This window comes from Spodoptera frugiperda, chromosome 30 (assembly GCF_023101765.2).
Source record: "Spodoptera frugiperda isolate SF20-4 chromosome 30, AGI-APGP_CSIRO_Sfru_2.0, whole genome shotgun sequence".
NCBI lineage: Eukaryota > Metazoa > Arthropoda > Insecta > Lepidoptera > Noctuidae > Spodoptera > Spodoptera frugiperda.
The window spans coordinates 4,998,344-5,017,751 of record NC_064241.1 but is presented as its reverse complement, the minus strand read 5'-3'; the positions used below and the strand labels follow the sequence as shown (position 1 = coordinate 5,017,751).

The 19,408-nt window shown below is 36.8% G+C and overlaps 2 protein-coding genes across 4 annotated transcripts; one reads left to right on the top strand and one right to left on the bottom strand.

Moving 5' to 3' along the window:
• The first annotated feature begins 1,621 nt into the window (after window positions 1-1,621).
• On the top strand, window positions 1,622-10,795 carry LOC118281612 (NADP-dependent malic enzyme-like). Of its 3 annotated transcripts, none has more exons than XM_035602231.2 (14): window positions 1,622-1,700; window positions 2,645-2,797; window positions 2,881-3,039; window positions 3,223-3,404; window positions 3,701-3,881; window positions 4,244-4,372; window positions 4,846-5,028; window positions 5,388-5,610; window positions 6,579-6,721; window positions 8,127-8,297; window positions 8,708-8,831; window positions 9,058-9,217; window positions 10,194-10,286; window positions 10,518-10,795. In XM_035602231.2, the coding sequence occupies exons 2-13, from the start codon at window positions 2,651-2,653 to the stop codon at window positions 10,225-10,227; spliced, it is 1,836 nt and encodes a 611-aa protein (XP_035458124.1). In that variant the 5' UTR covers window positions 1,622-1,700; window positions 2,645-2,650; the 3' UTR covers window positions 10,228-10,286; window positions 10,518-10,795. The 3 variants fall into 3 exon arrangements, with proteins under 3 accessions (XP_035458124.1, XP_035458125.1, XP_035458126.1); XM_035602232.2 differs by having other exon boundaries at window positions 1,661-1,817; XM_035602233.2 differs by lacking the exon at window positions 1,622-1,700 and having other exon boundaries at window positions 2,755-2,797; window positions 2,881-2,974.
• Window positions 10,796-13,228: 2,433 nt separating this feature from the next.
• Window positions 13,229-18,957, bottom strand: LOC118281614 (NADP-dependent malic enzyme-like). Its single transcript, XM_035602234.2, has 13 exons — window positions 18,715-18,957; window positions 18,460-18,628; window positions 18,065-18,223; window positions 17,632-17,813; window positions 17,255-17,435; window positions 16,858-16,986; window positions 15,921-16,103; window positions 15,351-15,573; window positions 14,858-15,000; window positions 14,544-14,714; window positions 14,337-14,460; window positions 13,739-13,898; window positions 13,229-13,309 (listed from the first exon to the last, which is right to left on the bottom strand). Exons 1-13 carry the CDS (start codon window positions 18,741-18,743, stop codon window positions 13,255-13,257), a joined length of 1,908 nt encoding a protein of 635 aa, XP_035458127.1. The 5' UTR covers window positions 18,744-18,957; the 3' UTR covers window positions 13,229-13,254.
• Window positions 18,958-19,408: the final 451 nt, after the last annotated feature.

Genomic DNA, 19,408 nt, shown 5'->3' with positions numbered 1-19,408 from the left:
GTACCAGTTTAGATTAATTGCAGTTATAATGGTAGAAATAATTAAATTAAGTGCTTTATATTATTACAATGCTATCATGGGGTGTTTAGCTATGAAAGGAAGGAATGTCATCACCAATATCACCTTTAGTAATCCTACTTTTAATTCATAGTCATAAGTCATAACGAAACAACAATGTAAACAAAACAGACAGAGCGAATGTCAAATAATGACTTTTTGGACGTAACTGACACACGCACGCCAATGACGTTTCGTTACATCTAATCACTAACGTTCAAACACGAAATAATAATTAGAATATGCATTCATTATAATATATATTATAAAAAAATAAATTAACTAACAGTATGTAGGTATTTATACCAAATTCATATTAAAATCCGTACACATTACATTAATAAATATTTTTTTTATTGAATGACTCTTTGTGTTCTTTGTGCAAGCGTACTAAGAAACGCAGATGGTCGCGATAAATACAGGAAATAGGCCTTAGGTTTTTTAAATTCTTTTTATTTCCTAATTTTTATCCGCAACTTTATCAGAATAATAATTAAGTAACCAAGGGTCTTATTTTCATTGCATAATATTGATTAATTTACATTTCTTGTACATTGATGAAATTAAGTGGGGCAGGATCTGTCATTGTCATTTTGCTACTCTTTTCAAACCTGTTATAATGAAATATATAAAACTCCTATACAGCATCAAGATTTTTGTTGATTTTTATATTTGCATATTTTTAGACTTTTATACGAAAAAAATAAAATTAATAATTTTGTTTATCTCATTTTATGCTTTTATATAGCTTCTGCACACAAACACACAAAGTCACAATCTTTCGCATTTATAATATTAGTAAGATTTTAAAAAGAACTTAAATTTTAAATTTTGTAATATAACAGTTTACCGTCCCACATAAAAAATGTAAGCTCTTTCAGCGGTTTTAAATCTCAACTAAGTAAATATATAATTGAAACAAGTCACTATCCTACTGGTTGAGAATGAAACCGTTGAACGGGTAAAATGGCACTATATCTATTAATTGTTAATTTTATTCTTTATGTTAAGCATGTATCATTAATTTTATTGTAACATATTTTCAATTCTTGATTGTATCGGTGACCTTATTTAGTTTATTACTTTATGTTAGCTTATATTCTCATGTAAGTGGCTTCCTTTGTCTTTTTGAGAATAAACTATTTAAACCTAAATCGATTAGGAATATCATCATCATTATCATCAGCTGGAAGACGTCCACTTTTGAAAATTAAGGCCTTAGTCCGTAATGATTAGGATTATTCTAAGGCCAAAAAGGACGCATGAATACAATTAAAAAACTACACTTGTGAGTGCTCCGGATTACCCTACGCCGCCCCAATTCCGATTTTCGCTCTTCGCAAATGTTGTTATCTTTGAAGCCGAGCGTAGAAGAGATAGGTATGGATTTCAAACAACGTGTTTAGTGGATCGTGGCATAGTTCTTCGCTCCGCTTCAGTAAAACCGCATTCTTAATAAATCAATTGGGACGAAGTAATAAAGAGTTCGCTATACAAAGCATAGAACTATTCTTGGTGCCAAACTTTTTGCATTCATATTGATACTATAAAAACTTTTAAATCAAAAGAATTATTCTGTGACACCTTCATTGTCAAGGTGTAAAAGGTTTTTTAATGGATTTATTATAGAAAAGCAAAAGCAGGTAATTATTTATTTAACTTATATACAGGTTACTGGATGCTCTCTTAGCAAAATACAAAGCTGCAGAAAATTGCATACGTATTTATTCCACCAGAAAGTTCTCGCAGTCGTAAGACAGGTGAGTACCTACACCTACACCTCTGAACCATCGTTCAAAGTTGCGCCTAATACAATACACCCCTTATCCCTACTTCTCCCAGTTGGTAGATACTTCCAATAGTAGGTAGAAACTACTATATCCAACTTTGATTATTTGCTATAGACTCTATGATAGAATAAAACATACGGAGCGAGGGCTATGAATGTGTGTTTATGTCCACCTAGCGGGGCGCTGTCTCGTTGAGAGCCCGTGATAAATGATAAATGATATTTATTTCTATAAATAGATTATAAAATAACACTTTTACACGTCAATATTTCAAATAGCTAGATGAGGCTAGGATAGGTACTCACATCACTAGATATTTCTTTATCTCTGTTCTTTCACTCTTGGCGGTCGCGTGGTCACGTTGAGGCGGCCGTGTTTGTGTTGGAGGCGGATACTGCTTTCCTCACAACTCCCGCCATTTCTCTCTGTTTGTGGATTGTCTGTGGCTCTTACCTAGAACCACAATGCAGTATCCTTAATATGAGTTTGCTTTACGTTTAAAGTAACCGAAACGAGGCGATCTAATTGGCCGGCTCAAAGAAACCAACCAAACGTGGCCCACGATCATAATTTTCTTCTAGTAGTAGGTACAGCTGGGAGAACAATGGGCAACTCACTATGTGCCATGCATGGTAACACCTCTAGGGCAGGCGTGTGCTAAGTAGTACAATATTTTAATTTATTTTTTTATATACCTAGATACAAAATATAATATAACTTTGCAAAGTAATCAGAAAAATAATTGTACTTTAGTTAACGGGCTATTGATGTGGCTAATTTTAATGTTTTTCCCATAGATAGAAATGAGGCTGGTAAAAGCAAATTTTCTGGTAAAAGAAATCAGAAACAAAAATCCTCTTAAAGTATTAGTTCGTGCATACAGTGACGACGAGATTGTTCCAAATTTACTAAGAGGTGTTGATTACGTAAGACACCCAAGGCTTAATAAGGTAAATAGAAATAACTATATATACTTTAAGAAAGATTTATTATTGAACTACACAGCCAGTTACAACATTCTCTGTTTTTAAAGGGTTTAGCGTTCAGTTTCGAAGAGCGACAAGTGCTAGGAATACATGGATTGTTAGCAGGTACCGTGAAAACACAAGAGGAACAAATCGCAATCTGCAAGTACTCATTGAATCGTTACAAAAACCCGCTTAATAAACATCTCTATTTGGCGGAGTTACTGGTAATCTTAAAATATTAAAAGAAAACTTGGCATAGTATATAGAACGCTATATGTATTCATATAGTTTTAAGATAAAAAAAATATTAAATGTTTATTTTGATAAATTCTTCGACATTTACTTGAATTAGGGTACAGTACCTACCTAGTTAGTTAGTTAGTTGGTAAGTTGTATTTACTTTCTAGGATACCAATGAGAAATTGTTCTACGAGTTAATGAGTACAGACGTGGAGAAATACTTGCCTTTGGTTTATACTCCCACCGTGGGTTTGGTTTGCCAAAGATTCGGCTTAGTTTACAAGAGGCCTCGTGGTCTCTTTATAACACTGCACGATAAAGGAAAAATTCGCGGAATTCTTCGGAATTGGTGAGTTGTTTTATTTTTCATTTAATCGTTCGCTTAGATCGAGACCCTACTTATTGCGCTGTGTTGCGTCGTGATATATTTTTTATGTCGTGCCGCCATTAAACCGTTGCGTCGGCGCAACACAACGTAACGCAACGGACAAAAGGGGCCTTAGATGTTTTGAGAAAAGCATAATAGTAGGTATAGGACATTTTCCCCTGTGTCGCGTGTGCACACATTACACCCAGATTCGGAACAACAAATTGATGAATAGCAATCAAGTCGAAGCTAATTTTAATGTATAAATGTTGTTAAAGGCCAGAAACACATGTCCGTGCAATCTGTTTTACCGATGGTGAGAGAATATTGGGTCTAGGTGACCTTGGCGCTTACGGTATGGGTATACCGATAGGCAAACTGTGCTTGTACACTGCATTAGCTGGAGTCCCGCCTGCGCATTGCTTACCAATAACCTTGGATGTGGGCACCAATAACCAGGTAGGTAGCTTCTGGACTCTTGTGTTCGATCTGACTTGACGGCTTCTTTCATTAAGTGGTTGCACAAACCCGAATGCCAAGGAGGAAAACGCAGCCAAAAAATTTGACTCAAAGGTTTGGTTAAAATTTATTGGGCTTTCGATTCATTACATTCTCAAGAAGCTTTTGATGCGGAATTGTACCCGGTGTAAAAAAAAAATAAGCTGGCCCCTAGTTATAAATACTCATTTCATAACTGACAAAAAGTGGCTGCTACACTTAATTTTTGGGGCTCTTTTGCTTTCATGATATTAAAAGCCATCAAATTATGGTTTGTCATTTTGTTGCTTCTGATTGTTATTTACTACTCGTATATGTTTCAGATGCTACTAGAAGACCCCATGTATATAGGAATACGAGAGAAAAGAGCAACAGGCGATTCATATGACGAGTTTATTGAAGAATTCATGGAAGCGTGTGTAAATCAATACACTCATAGCATCCTTTTACAAGTATGCTTTCGATTAATTATTAGTTTATTTAATGCCTTGGTGACATTTCTCTCGAGTAGGTTTTGTAATTGGGCCTCCGACAATCTCGCTTACACAACGAAACACAACGCAAGCGTTGTTTCACGTCGGTTTTCTGTGAGGCCGTGGTATCACTATATTGGACGAGCCGGCCCATTCGTGCCGAAGCATGGCTCTCCCACACTCTATATTTTAATGCATTTCTATAATATAAAGATAAGTGTGATTCTTATAAATCGTACCTACCCTTAATGGTAGTGTATGATTAACGAAGCAATGAATTAATATTATTAATTAGATTTTTTTTTACGTTGACGTTCCAGGACGTTCATAACAAGATATAGCGGTACATAGACTGACAAACGTCAGAGTTCACCTTTTAGATTGTGCCGACTGTAGTAGAACAGCATAGTTTTTGCGCTAGTCTATAAAGACCTACGTTATTTTTTTTACAGTTTGAAGATTTTGCCCTTGCGAACGCTACCAGACTACTGGATAGATATAAGAATTGTTATTGCACTTTCAATGATGATATTCAGGGCACTGCAAGTGTGGTTGTAGCTGGTATGTTCGCTGCGTGTAGGATAACAAAGAAAAAACTAAAAGATAATATATATTTATTCCTTGGAGCCGGGTCTGTATGTATTAGAACGTCTTTATTATTTCATATCTAATTATTATTCTATCCATCTTTTTAATCGTTCTCTTCTTTTCCAACCCGCCACATCTAAAGCACTTGCTTCATTACATAGTCTTCTAATTGCATATCGACAAAGGGAACCAACGATCTCTCGATTTCTTTGTAACCTGCGCTTCTTTCAGGCTTTCTTTTTTTTTTTAATTCGATTATTCACATAATACATACATATAAAAATACATACGAAAATCGCCAAACTGTGAGCCAGTTAAATATTATTTTGCACTCTTCTTCATTTACCTTTTCATAACCCATCTTTACTCTTCCACACCGTACAACTTGTGCCACGAATTCATTCAGGCTGGCGTTGGTATTGCAAACTTGGTATGTGATGCGATGGTCGAAGAAGGAATTTCTATGGAAGAAGCTGTAAAGAAAATATACATGTTTGACGCTGGGGGTCTCCTATCGACCAAGCGACAAGGTGGTGTACCACCGCACGCTACCAAGTTCGGTAGGGACATGGAACCAACAAAAGATTTCGGAAGCCTTGTGGGGAGTCTAAAGGTGACTTGTCTCGTGGGTAAGTTCTTATTAACCCCCGATGCAAAAAGAGGGGTGTTATAAGTTTGACTTGTCTGTCTGTCTGTCTGTCTGTCTGTCTGTGGCATCATAACTCCCGAACGGATGCAGTGATTTCAATTTAGTTTTTTTCGTATGAAAGGGGACTTATGTGCAAGTGTTCTTAGACATGTTTGATGAAAATCGGTTGAGCCGTTTTAAAGTTATGGGCGGTGAATGTGGGGAAATTAGCCGAAGGTCTGGGAAGAATATACTGGGATGGGGTCTCAAATTAAACCGCACTGAAAGAAGATATTGAAAGATATTATTTTTTCGTATTAACAAAAATAAAAAATTAAATAAATAATAAAAAAAAATTAAATTAAAAATTTAATAACACAAACATAAAATTTTCAATTTAACGTTTTATTATAAACAAAAAATCTTGCACCAATGTAATCTTTAGCCTACTTATAGAAACAAAAACTAGTAATTAATAAGTCAAAAAAATAAATAAAAGTGAACGAGCTTGACCTTAGATGTAATCTTTACCTTAACAAGAATCGAAATTATAGTAAGTATATGTAATATACTAAGCCTAACTTAACCTAACCTACCTATAAAAAGTATAAAATAAAAAATAAATTAAAAATTTAAAAAACCCCCGACATAAAAACTTAATTTCCCTTTAAAAAGTAAAAAATAATAAAAGAAACTTAATCTTACCTAAGAATGTACTAATAATTCTAAAAAAAAATACGTCACGTTGGGGGTCTTAAGTAGGTAATTATTTAAATGTAATACAAATTGAACAAAAAACAAGAATGAGTCTAATATTGTGGCAATTTAATAAAAAAAATATGTATGTTAGATTTGGTTTCGTTAGATGTAGGTCATGTGAAATCCAGTATTTTTTGGTGATAATTTTGAAAGTATTGTTACAAATGATGATTAACAGTTATAGGATTAAATGCCACCCTTTTTTTCTAGGTGCTTCAACTGTAGGCGGTGCCTTTACATCGGCAATATTGCAACAGATGGGAAAAAATACTGAAAGACCACAAATATATGCTCTCTCAAATCCAACGGTGAAAGCAGAATGTACTCCGCAGCAGGCGTACGATGCCACAGAGGTAATATGGAAAACTATTTATAAGTAAAATTTACTTCAAAGTCGGTATAGCCTTGAAAAATATGCTTTTTCAATGAAATAGATTGCCTATCTTTTGAATTTGTATTAAAAGAGGTTTCCATTTACATTTCACCTCATCAAGGTCTTTGACGCTACGTCTTGCGTGAGCGATCTAGAAGCGAACGCGAAGCGGTGCTGTGACACGCGAATTCAGCGCGATGCGGTGTTACCAAGCCAATTGATCGCTCACCGTATCCCATGTGCGGGGTTGGTCACGCGTAGGCCACGTCAATGGATTTTGACAGTTGTTTTCGCGCCGCACTCGTACCGTATCGCCTTTGCGTCTAGATCGCTCGCGCAACACGTCGCGTTAGCTCTATCAAACATTTTGTGTGCAACTTCTGTTTGCGACTTAGTAATTTGATTCTCATTTTTTTCCGTTTCCGTGAGGCCTCTGCCTCGAATTTTGCGGGCAGCGGGGCGGGCATCGCGGACCCGTTCTCGAAACTAGCGGGCAGATCGCGCGGCACTACAGCGGTGTAGTGTTGTGTTCGTGGTTGTGTTGTCGAGATATTTGTTTTTATTAGCGAACGAAATGTGTTAAAAACGGCGACAACATCTTTTTGATTCAAATTTATTCCTAACTCTCGATTTACTGTGGGCAAAAGAAGAAGTGGATACCTACTATAGGGCAAGGAAAACAAATGGTGAGTTTTATCGAAATTATGAAGAACAGAGACAAAATCCCGACAAATTCTACGACTACAACAGAATGAGTGTAGAAACTTTTGACTATATTCTTGAAACTATCAAGAGTTTTATTTTTTTATTTCTTCCCATAATTGGTTAATTTTTCTTCTATTTTTATGGTTCACATCTTTGCTGTTCCATATGGGTGTCCTCTCAAAGATTGCCGAAATCATTTGCTCTTGCACGTCCGAGGACATTTTGATACGTCACAAAAAAAATGTAGGTACACAACACTATACTACAATGCAGACGCGCAACGCGGGCGGTCACCGCTTGACTGGAGTGCACCGCTCGTTGCCCGCCCCCGCGCCGCTCCGCCGCCGCTGTTTTCGAGAACCGGTCCATTTGATTTTACGCATAAGATCCTGCCGCTCCCGCGCCGCCGCCGCCGCCGCCCCGCTGCCCGCAAAATTCGAGGCAGAGGCCTGAGAACTTGGAGCAATCATCTAAGGCTCCCATACTTACTAAGCTCTTCTTCTTGAAGGATTTTAATTCTTTCTTCTTTCTTTTATAAACATTCATTGTGAATCACAATCTATTAAAAAATCTCATCAAATCTGTTGTGTAGTTTAAAAATCCAAGCATACATAGGAACATACAGCGAAAAGCGACTTTATTTTTTACTATGTAGGGATTATAATGATTGTTTGTTTTAGGGTCGGTGTATTTACGCATCAGGTTCTCCATTCCCGCCGGTAAAATTTGGGGGTAAGACGTACCATACAGGTCAAGGTAACAACTCCTACGTATTCCCAGGAATAGCGTTAGGAGTAATCCTTTGCCATGCCCATCATGTACCTGACTCCATGTTTCTTACTGCGGCAAAGGTAATATACTAGTACTTCTTGATTATAATATTTACTTACTGTATGCGTAGTATATGTTCCATTCTATGCTACTACATTAACGAAAGAATTAGAATATAATTACTTTTCTTTTCTCATTCCTACGACATCCTAGTTATTCGTTCCATAATATTAAATTACTGTTTTTCTTTGAGGGGGGAAAATCATCCAATGACTTCTCCCGCCTTGGGTGAGGCGGGAAGTAGTATCAGACTCTTCCTGACTAAAAACCACCCCGTTCCTTCTCCTGCTTTGAGCTGGAGCCCGGTAACCTGTTACGTTGTCCGCAGCTCCGGTTACTTACTGTATGCGTGGTGAAAATCGTAGAGTGCCATAAAAAACTGTTTGATATCAAAGATAAGCTTCTAATATTATGTTTTGTATTTTTCCAGACCTTAGCGAAATGTGTCACTCAAAAAGATTTGGATCTCGGACGAATTTATCCACATCTTAATGAAGTCCGAGTTATATCCAGCAAAATAGCAGTATCTATCATTAACCGTGCTTTCAATGAGGGTATGTGTCAATTCTGCATCGTATTTCAATATTTTTGATGCATAAATTTAAGCTGTTCAACGTCACGCCTTTTAATTCCCGAAGAGGTAGGCAGAGATGCACATTACGGCATGCAATACTGCTAAACAATGTAGACCCATTTGTGTTATAAGTCCCATGTAATAGGGGGCGAGTCTATTGCCATATACTGGTCACAATTCTTATTTGCATGTTTGTTTTATGTCAGGCCTTGCTGGAATATATCCTAAACCAGAAAATGTGGAGGACTTTGTCCAAAAATATATGTACAACTCAAAATACGTTGATTACTTGCCAGATAGGTACGATTATCCATGCGGCGATTCTAAAATTAAAGTAAAGACGATGGAAGAATTGATGGCTTCGCTGTAAGTTATTATTACATTGTAGCTGGATACCTAATAATTATAGCCCTGGCTATACCTACTAAATTACATTGGACCCAAAGTTGGCCCCAGCGCAACTTGACCAACGTGTGTATCTAGAAAATCTGTCGTGAAGGACGTTGGGCCAAAGCTATTCTCTATATGCACACTGGGCGAATTGCATTGGGGCCAACGTGTGGAGCATAGATTTATAGCGTATATTTTAGGGAACGGGGTGGCTGATTTTAGCGTCGGACTATTCCTGGGTCATTGTTGTGGCGACCCATAAAAGGAATAGTTCCACGAATTCCTGTAGTGTAGTGTGGACGTCTTACGAGCACGATACGAACAAAGTACGCGCGCGAACAGAGCTTTACAACTCGATACGTGTTTGTTGTTTTTTTATAGAATAGGTGGCATAATATGAGCAGACATGTCAACTGATCGTAAGCGATCAGCGCCACCCATAGACAGCAACACCAGAGGAGTCATAGGTGCGTTGCCGACATTTTAAAAAGGAGTACGCGCGGTTTCTTGAAGCTTTGAAGGTCGTATCGGTTCGGAAATACTGCCGGCGATAGCTCATTCCACAGTTTTTCTGTGCGAGGCAGAAAGTTTTTTTCGAAGCGCACAGTTGTGGCCTGCCCACCATCTATATGATAGTTTTTTCGCCGTGCGTGTAACGTAGTCATCGTTTTAATATAAAGTCAGATATTCAATGAAAAGTTTAGAGTATGTTAAAGGTACGCGTACGCAGGCCCGCATCGTCCGCATCGCACGCAACGGATTTTAGTTTGTTTTATATAGAAACTCATAAAACTGCGTCTACTGATCCGCATCATTGGCAATGCCTACATGCGATGCGTGCTTTACGTGCGATGCGTACGATGCGGGCCTGTGGACGCTTACCTTAACTTGCTAGTCATTGTACATGATAGATCACGATCCATTTATATCGATGTTTTATATTTTGTTCCAGTACGAAGAAAACTAAGAAAGGTCGTTGTAAATAAATGAAACTGAAACGTCAATAAGAAAATTCTTTGGAAATTATGGTCGTTTACGTAATAAGGTCAGTAGATATTATATGCTTTGCCATAACTCTTCAATCTTTCGTCCAAATATGTCCATAACGGGTTAAAAAATCTCCTAGGGCGGCCCAAATCCCCTTGTCTTGGCGGTTTGGGGATCGCAGTTTGGTCACCGATATTTTTATACGATTTTAACCTCTCGATAGCTCGTTGCAGTGCTTAGGACATATCCCGTCCAAAGCAATTAATATTTTCAAATATTTTTCTTTTAGGTGTTCAAGACAAAACGATCAGCTTCCATTTTTTCCTTAAAACGATTGACTATCCACCACGAAGATTACAACATTAAAAATATTTAAATACTTAAAAATGAGATCAAAATTATGTTGATAAAAGAATCTTATCCAGATAATATTGTTCTGGCGAACTTTAATGACATTATTTTATTGATTTATTATATTTTCTTAGTCATTGTTTATTTACAATGGGAACGTCCATCTTTTATTATTTATTATTTTTTAAGGTTAAATAAATATATTGTTTCTTTATATATCAGGTCATTTATTTTTTGAAAATAAACATTTTATTTTTATCTTAAATTACTGTGCAATTATAAATGAATTATGTTTTCTGAGGTAGTAATCGTTTCTTATCTGGTTCGCGTTTGACGAGGTAACTCGACGAGTTTCAAGTCGAGGCAGGGATCATAATTATGAGCAGCATTGAGCGATAAACGACGGATCGAACGTCTTCCCTTCTTTCCTCTTTATAAGTATAGATGTAGATGGAGAAGTGTTATTAGATCTTTTCTTCTGTATCATAACACACCTATTAATTTTGCGAAGATTCTCCGTGCGTTTACTTCACGCGGTGCTATATAAGTGAGTCAGAGTAATTTTTAAAATATAGTTGAGTAATTAAATTATTAGTGGTTAGGGTTGGGAAAAATCGACACGATAGACGACTTTAAAAAGCGAATATAAAGTGTTATAATTCGCTTTTTAAAGTCAAAAGTCAAAATTATTTATTTCAAATAGACCAGGAAGGCACTTTAAAACGTCAAAATTTTTCCGAAATAAAACAATGGTATTATTTATGACGAGTCTATTATTACAATGTAGGTACCTAATTTGCTAACCTAAGGCAGTTGTCCCACCGGCAACGATTAACGAGTAACGAGTAGAGCTAGAACTAGCAACGAGTTAGCGAGACGCGTGGCGCGAGTGCATAGTTCCGATATTTGTGTAGCTCAGCTATAAGCGAGTGTGCGAGTGAGGCGGGCGATTACTCGCATCAGTACGATACGCACTGTAGAAAAACCGGCCAAGTGCGAGTCGGACTCGCCCATGAAGGGTTCCGTAACGGCAAGTAGATGACATATTATAAAAGTTACAAAATAACTTGGTTTTACATAATGTTTGTATGAACGACAATTATTTGCGGTTTTTGAAAATGTTTTATTTCTTAAAAACTAATAATGATATCTCGTTCAAACCAATTTTCGTTGTTAGTTTCTATTGAAATCTACAGTATATATTTTTTTTTTAGTTTTCTCACTCTCTTATTTTAAAAGTTAGAGGGGGGGACACTCATTTTCCTCTTTGGAAGCGTCTAACTTTCAAACGGTTGATTTTGACGAAAAATGGTTTTAGGAACCTTAATGTATTTTTTAAAGACCTATCCATAGAAACCCATCACGGATATGTTAGCTGAAAAAAAAAAAGTTTTTAAATCAGTTCCATGTATGGAGTTTTAATTTTTATTCAAAATTCGAATAGCGGTTATCGAAATACATCAACCTACAGAGTTTCAACTATGTAGGCCCAACAGTTTCGGAAATAAATGGCTGTGACATACGGACGGACGGACGGACGGACAGACAGACATGACGAATCTATAAGGGTTCCGTTTTTTGCCATTTGGCTACGGAACCCTAAAAATGACCATAGGTTGTTCTCTGGCGTAAGTTCTAATCGCTTGGCGAGTGTCGCCGAGCGAGTGTTATCTTTCATAGCTCTTGTCGCTCAGCGACAAACTAGTGAAGCGAGCACTCGCCGGCAGTGTGAACAGTCAGCGATCAACTGTTAGTATATGCATCTCTTTTGTTCACACGGAAATTATATCTATTGTACGTTTCTTGAGCGAGAAAATAGCCGATAGTTAGTCGTTTTCTCGCCGTTGGTGGGACAACTGCCTATAATACAATACTATGCTCACAAATAAATAAGGAGAAAAGTTCCCTGAAAAGACTAGAGAGTTTTTAGTGAGTATGTAATGTCTTTCAAAAATAAATTCAATATTAGAAACACTCTTATTTGTTAACAGTTTTATGGATTGCAATCGAATCTTTCACAGCGAGCTAAGATAATTTAGTTTAGCTCGCATAGTTGAGCCAGTTTTTCATAGCTACATGTAACATTTACATACATAGTACCTATGTGTGGAACGGATGCACAGCACATATCATAAAGAACAAAAGTATTATTTGTTTTATGCTAAAGGGTTTTGATGAGCTCTATTCTAGTTCAAGCCTCTACTGACATCCATAATGGAGATAGTTGTGGAATAGATAATATTCTATGGTCATCAAGATTTAGAGTATGTACCAAATATCAGTAGCTCTACCATGAGTTTGAGTTGCTAGTATTTGTCGATAGTCGTTAGCGACAACGTAATTTTTTTTTTGTGTTTTATATGGCATATTTTAGTTCCACAGATGACCTGTAGAGGCGATGTAAAATTTGCCATAATATAAAAAAAAATACGTCGTCGCTAGCCACTATTGCTTCAAACTTATGGTAGAGGTACTGATCGTTCTTTCATTAAAAAGGGCGAAATTCAATTACTAAAGTCCCAAACAAACTTACAAACGGAACAAGCCAAATAAAATCATTTAAAAATAGCCCAACTCTGCGAAGTAAACAAAATTACTACCTACTTATTTTAACCAGCGGCCACAAGGCTTTACACTTTGGCAAACTTTATATGAGCAAGAAGATTTCAAATCATTCACGAAGTCTTCATATCTTGCGCTTGCTCTAATGTTGATTTATTTTTCACCTTACTGTAATAGAAAAATAACACAATTATGCATTTTCAACTTTTATTTGCTACTAATATTTCTGTGATATCAATTTATGCCTTTGGCGACACATGACAAGTGACAGATGACAGAAGTCACACATACAAACAAATAAACGGATAACGTCATAAATCCTACATCGCACATGTGAAGTTTACATGCGAATTAAAATGGATATATAATCCCAACAAATAACTATTGGACAGAAACCCAGTCAGGTACGACCATCTCGCCTGATCGGAGGATACTCCTTTTCTTCGGGCACTTTACTCTCTGTTCTCTAAAGGCCCACGAAAACTAGCACATCAAACATCTCCACACTAATAAATCTTTAATTGATTTTGGACTCTATTACATCATGATAATAGAGTTGTTAATTTGACCATATTATGATATCAGAAAACTACTTACAATGCTGCTACCATATCACTTATTGTTTTTACTTTTATCTTAGATCCCTCTTCGGGATAGCTGTATAAGTCTGGCAAGTAGCTGGAATACTTTGTGTCATACACATTATCTCTAACAAATTGTGCCAGATCTTTTGGTTTGGGATATTTGCCGGCAAGATCTGTGGAAAGAGAAAAATGTATTTAAAATTATGATCATCAACAATTACTCCGTAATATCTTGATATGATAGATAGCTCACATATTTCCAGAAAGATATTTCTAAATATCTACATCTGTATTTTTGAAGAGTGGGAGAGTCAAGCTTCAGCACGAATGGGTTGGCTCGACTAAAGTGAGACCACGGCCTCACAAAAAACCGATGTGAAACAACGCTTGCGTTATGTGAGTGAGGTTTCCGGAGGTCCAATTACCCTTTCCCAATCTTCTACCCCCCCAATTCCCTCTGGTCTTTCGGGTGTCCAAGGGGGGTGGCGATTGCTTACCATCAGGTGATCCGTCTGCTCGTTTACCGGCTTATACCATAAAAAACCATCATTAACATTCAGATTAATGTACCTATGCTGTGTAAAACTATTAGAAAACAAAAACAGACATACTCAAACAGTAAGCGCGTTCAATGATTGCTTCTGCTATTTTACATGATAACTCCCATATGTTATTGAGCGGCGGATAAATCCTTCCAACATCTAAATCTCTTTGAGAAACATTACGAGCTAAAGTCTGAAAACCAATTCAAAGGTTGAAATATATTTGATTTTTCTTAAATAAATAATAATGAAAGTGAATATTTAAACAGGAGTTACCTTGGCAGCCGTCAAAAACATGCTGTCGGGTACATGATGTGAGTAGCAAAGTAGCGTTCCCAACGCCACTCCCGGGAATATGTAGGAGTTGTTACCTTGTCCAGTGATGTACTGCCTGTTCTTATAATTCACAGGCAGGAAGGGAGAGCCTGATGCATAAATACAGCGACCCTAAAATAGTACCAGTAAATAAATCGAATGACGAAATATAGAATATAGGTTATGAGAAAAGGTTTTCAGACAAAACTTCGTTCCATTAGTGCTCTGTAGTTCTTGAAGAAATATAGATTTTCCTAAATTACCTAATGTTTTACCTCTGTGTAATCGTAAGCCTGCTGTGGAGTACACTCAGCTTTTAACGTTGGATTTGACAGTGCATATATTTGTGGTCGTTCAGCATTTCTTGCCATCTGTTGCAATATTGGAGGTGTAAAGGCACCACCCACTGTTGATACACCTAAAAGAATATGTTCTTTTTTAAAATCGTTGCCCCATACTAGGATTTTCACCTGTGTCGTGGATACTTTTACAAACATACAAGTTCATATACACTTTACACCCAGACCCAAAACAACAATTTGTGGATCATTCAAACAGTTACTTCGTACGCACATCGACCTGATACACGTTACATTGCAGCCGGTTGCCCAGCCACCGTACCAACCGTACAGTGAAAACTATAAATATAAATAAATACATAACCTTCAATCTTTTTAAACAAAATAATGTTAAGGATCTGATTATATTATTTGCTTGCACTGTACATAAAAATGTACCTATGTGTAAGGAAATTATTCGATTTCGTACCAATAAGACAGGTTGCCTTAATAGTCTTCACAAAGCCCTCGAAATCTTGGGTTGGTTCTATATTCCTTCCATATTTAATAGCATGTGGTGGTACTCCACCAGGTCGTCTTGTAGAGAGTAGACCATCGACATCGAACATGTAAATTTTACTTATAGCCTCCTCTCTGGAAATGCCCTCCTCTACCATCGCATCACATATTAAATTTGCTATACCGACACCTGCCTGGAAGCCTCAAATAATAAGTTGATGGTCTTTTGAAGTAAAAAATCAAACATCATTAGAACTCAAAACGGGATATTTATCATGTTTATTAGTTTTTACGAGTTTATGATATTTCGGCACTGTTGCAAGCGCCGATAACGGATAAACTGGAGTATATGCGGGTTGATGTTTATGAGCATGTCTGCTCATAAACATCAACCCGGTCATCAAATCGGTCTCTCGCTTGCAACAGTAATTATCTTGATCATGGCGCTTGCAAAGTGCCGAAATATCGGAAACTCGTAAAAACTAATAAACACACACTTATATAAAAAAAACAAACTCAAAAAAATTGTCACGAGGCTTACAGATCCGGCTCCAAGAAACAAATAAATGTTGTCTTGAAACTTTTTCTTAGTAATTCTGCAAGCTGCGAACATCCCCGCGACAATGACACTTGCAGTGCCTTGTATGTCGTCATTGAAAGTGCAATATGAAGCCTTGTATTTGTTTAGAAGTCGGCCAGCGTTGTGGATGGCAAAGTCTTCGAACTGAAAAAAGTGTGTTAATCTCTATATTTTATAAAGATAAATTGCTGTTCGTTTGTTCGCACTAAAACCCAAGAATGGCCGGACCGATTAGGCTAATTTTGATTTTAAATTATTTGTGGTAGTCCAGCTAAATGGTGAGAGAAAAATGTTTTAGGGCGGCACGAAGTTTGCTGGGTCAGCTAGTTAATAATATCGGATCAATCACGAGTTATAGCGTTTATTATAATGTTATGCACTTATCCAGAGCGATGACCGGCCGTAGAAGATTTGAACCATGACCAAGATTTAAATCTGTCTGGAAATGATTTGTTTTCTCCTGCGTTGTGCCTCACTTGAGTGTAGGATTATTATTTATGTTATAATAGCTACACATAATTATCTAAAAATAACGGTCCAGCCACGTAAATACATTAAGAAAAGAAGCTTACTGACGAGGAACTAGGCTGCGTGAGGCCGCCGCGTCTGCGCACGCTGCACACGATGAAGAGTCTCCCTGTGACTCGAAACTACTAGAGCTTTTTTTAATGTATTTATGTGAGTAAATCGTTATTTATATGGTTGATGCCTGATCCGGAGCTGCGGACTACCTAGCGGGTTTACCGGGGCTCCGGCTCGAAAAGCAGTAGTAGAAACGGGGTGGTTTTTAGTCAATTTTAGTCAGTAAGAGTCTGACACTCCCTTTCGCCTATCCCAAGACGGGACAGTCATTGGATGATTTTCCCCACTTAAAAAAGTAGTAAATAGATTAACATACTTGTATAAGCACATTCTGCGAGTAGACGCGCGTGCACGCTTCCATAAACTCTTGGATAAATTCGTCGTATCTTTTTCCGGTAACTCGTTCTTTTCGTAAACCTATGTACAACGGATCTTCTAGAAGCAACTGCAAATTAAAAATAAACTTATGAAAATTGGTGAATGTACGTTGGTATATATTCTATTTTATACATACACTTTGTTTTGACAAAGTGTATAAAGAAGCAAGAGCAGCAAGCGATTAGACCAAGCAAACGTGGTGATTAATACTCAAACCTTCTCTGTGTGAGAAGAGGCCTTTGGTCAGCAGTGGCCACTAATAGGCTGTTGATGATGATTATGAAGCGAAAAGAAATGTTTCATTCAAAAGTTTATGTGGTACTATCGTTACTTACTGGATTATTAGTGCCTACATCCAATGTTATTGGTAAGCACTGCGCAGGCGGGACTCCAGCCAATGCGGTGTACAAGCACAGTTTGCCCACCGGTATACCCATACCGTAAGCACCAAGGTCACCTAGACCCAGTATTCTCTCGCCATCAGTAACACAGATTGCACGCACGTTTTTTTCTGGCCTTTAACAGAATTTGACAAAGAGACTGTTAAATAACATTATAACACATTATATTTAATTTTCGTCACTAAAGATATTTTTTCTACAATAATTAATTTAAACTTTACACAATGAATTTCGAAATATTTGGTTTGACCTAAAGATAAATTGTAGCTGTTGAACGAATAAAGAAGGTATATAAGTAGCGTAGAACTCACCAATTCCTAAGAATTTTGTGAATCCGCCCTTTGTCATGTATTGTGATGAAGAGGCCTCTAGGCCTTCTGTAAACTAGACCGAACCTTTGACACGCCAACCCAACAGTTGGAGTATAAACTAATGGCAAATACTTCTCAATATTTGAACCTAGTAATTTGTAGAACAATTTCTCATTCGTGTCCTGAAAAATAACAATATTAGAGATAGAAATAAAATTATGATTCTATTATGTTAATATTATTCTAATAAGTGCGTACTTTTGAAATTTGTATATTATTTTCACAAAAAATACTTATTTTCACAGTAGCTGCCTACGCCGTAACCATAGCCTACGTTGGCTACGTCGTAGATTCGTAGCCACCCATTGTAGAGGCGTAGCACATGCGTTATGTTATGTCTCACGTAAAAAATATTATTAATGTCACAACATACCAGTAACTCTGATAAGTAAAGATATTTATTTAATGGATTTTTATATCTATCTACTGAGTAAGTGCAGATTGCGAGCTGTTCTTCTTGTGTTTTGACGTTAGCTGCCAGCAATCCTTGTATTCCTAGCACTTGTCGCTCTTCCATTGTGAATGCAAGACCCTAAAGGACAAAAATATTTTTTAAAACGCATTTTTCTATAATAGAGCCAGAGCTCGCGACTCCTATTTATATATAGGGGAAGGCAAACCCAGACTATAGAACCTGGTTCACGGTGGCTTTGAGAGATAATGGGTAGTAACAGTTAGTAAAATCTATATAGAGCACATAAGTAGAAAAAAAGGAAAGGAGACGCGGGCTCTTAGTCTATAAAAATAGGGATATTTGTCTTGACTTACCTTATTAAAATGTGGTATTCGAGTATAGTCAATACCTCTCATTAAATTTGGACAAACTGTATCGTCGTCGACAACCCGATGTTTAAAAGTTATAGGTCTAAGCTGGTTACCATTGTAGATTTGTTTTATATTTATAAGTCGACTTAATTGAGCCCCTCGTATATTGGATCTGTATCAACAGGGAAAAATATTATGAAACTTATGCGAGATTTTTTGATACTTGAACAATGTGTTTGGAACAAAACTGCTACTTACAAATTACGTAATACTCTGTAGGTTAACATTTTCGTGGTTATTAAAATTCAACACGTATTTATGTATAAAATTAATTCTATAATAACTTCCTATAATACAGCATAATTGACAATTGATTGACAGAAAATTATATTGCGAACTATATTTATGTCATTAATTGACATGTTTCTGAAGAATATTTCTATAGTTTAAGAAGAACCTTCTTTGTGTTCATCGTCCTTTTTTTCAACACCCTTGTTTTTTATGGTATAAGACGGTAAACGAGCAGACGGATCACCTGATGGTAAGCAATCGCCGCCGCCCATGGACACCCAGAACAGCAGAGGAGTTACAAGTGCTTTGCCAGCCTTTTAGGGGTTAAGAGTCGTTGGGGATTTGGAGATTGGGATGGTTGGGGAGATAACGATATTATTCTTATTATTCTTATATATTAAAAAAGATTGGATTACGACGATGGATCTACATTCACATGAGCTAGACAAGGAGCTTTATATGTTCCTTAGCAGAGTAGATTTTTTTTCGTACTGACAATCAAGTCTTGAACAATATAATACTAAAATATTGAAGTCAGGACGACTCCAATATTTTTCCTTAAGCGCAAGGTTCAAGTTCAAAAAAGTTCAAAATAAAAGGATTATTAAAACAGAAAGCCAGAAAAAAAGGAGGCACCATATTTTACATTATCTATAGCTCA

Bases quoted from the DNA above. Each gene is read 5' to 3' on its own strand.
- LOC118281612 (XM_035602231.2), top strand. From the start codon at position 2,651: ATGAGGCTGGTAAAAGCAAATTTTCTGGTAAAAGAAATCAGAAACAAA. The intron at 3,882-4,243 runs GTAGGTAGCTTC...TATATGTTTCAG, and splicing joins ATGTGGGCACCAATAACCAG to ATGCTACTAGAAGACCCCAT. The intron at 8,832-9,057 runs GTATGTGTCAAT...GTTTTATGTCAG, and splicing joins TAACCGTGCTTTCAATGAGG to GCCTTGCTGGAATATATCCT.
- LOC118281614 (XM_035602234.2), bottom strand. From the start codon at position 18,743: ATGTTAACCTACAGAGTATTACGTAATTT. The intron at 17,436-17,631 runs GTGAGTTCTACG...ATTCTGTTAAAG, and splicing joins CACAAAATTCTTAGGAATTG to GCCAGAAAAAAACGTGCGTG. The intron at 14,715-14,857 runs GTAAAACATTAG...GTACTATTTTAG, and splicing joins AGGCTTACGATTACACAGAG to GGTCGCTGTATTTATGCATC.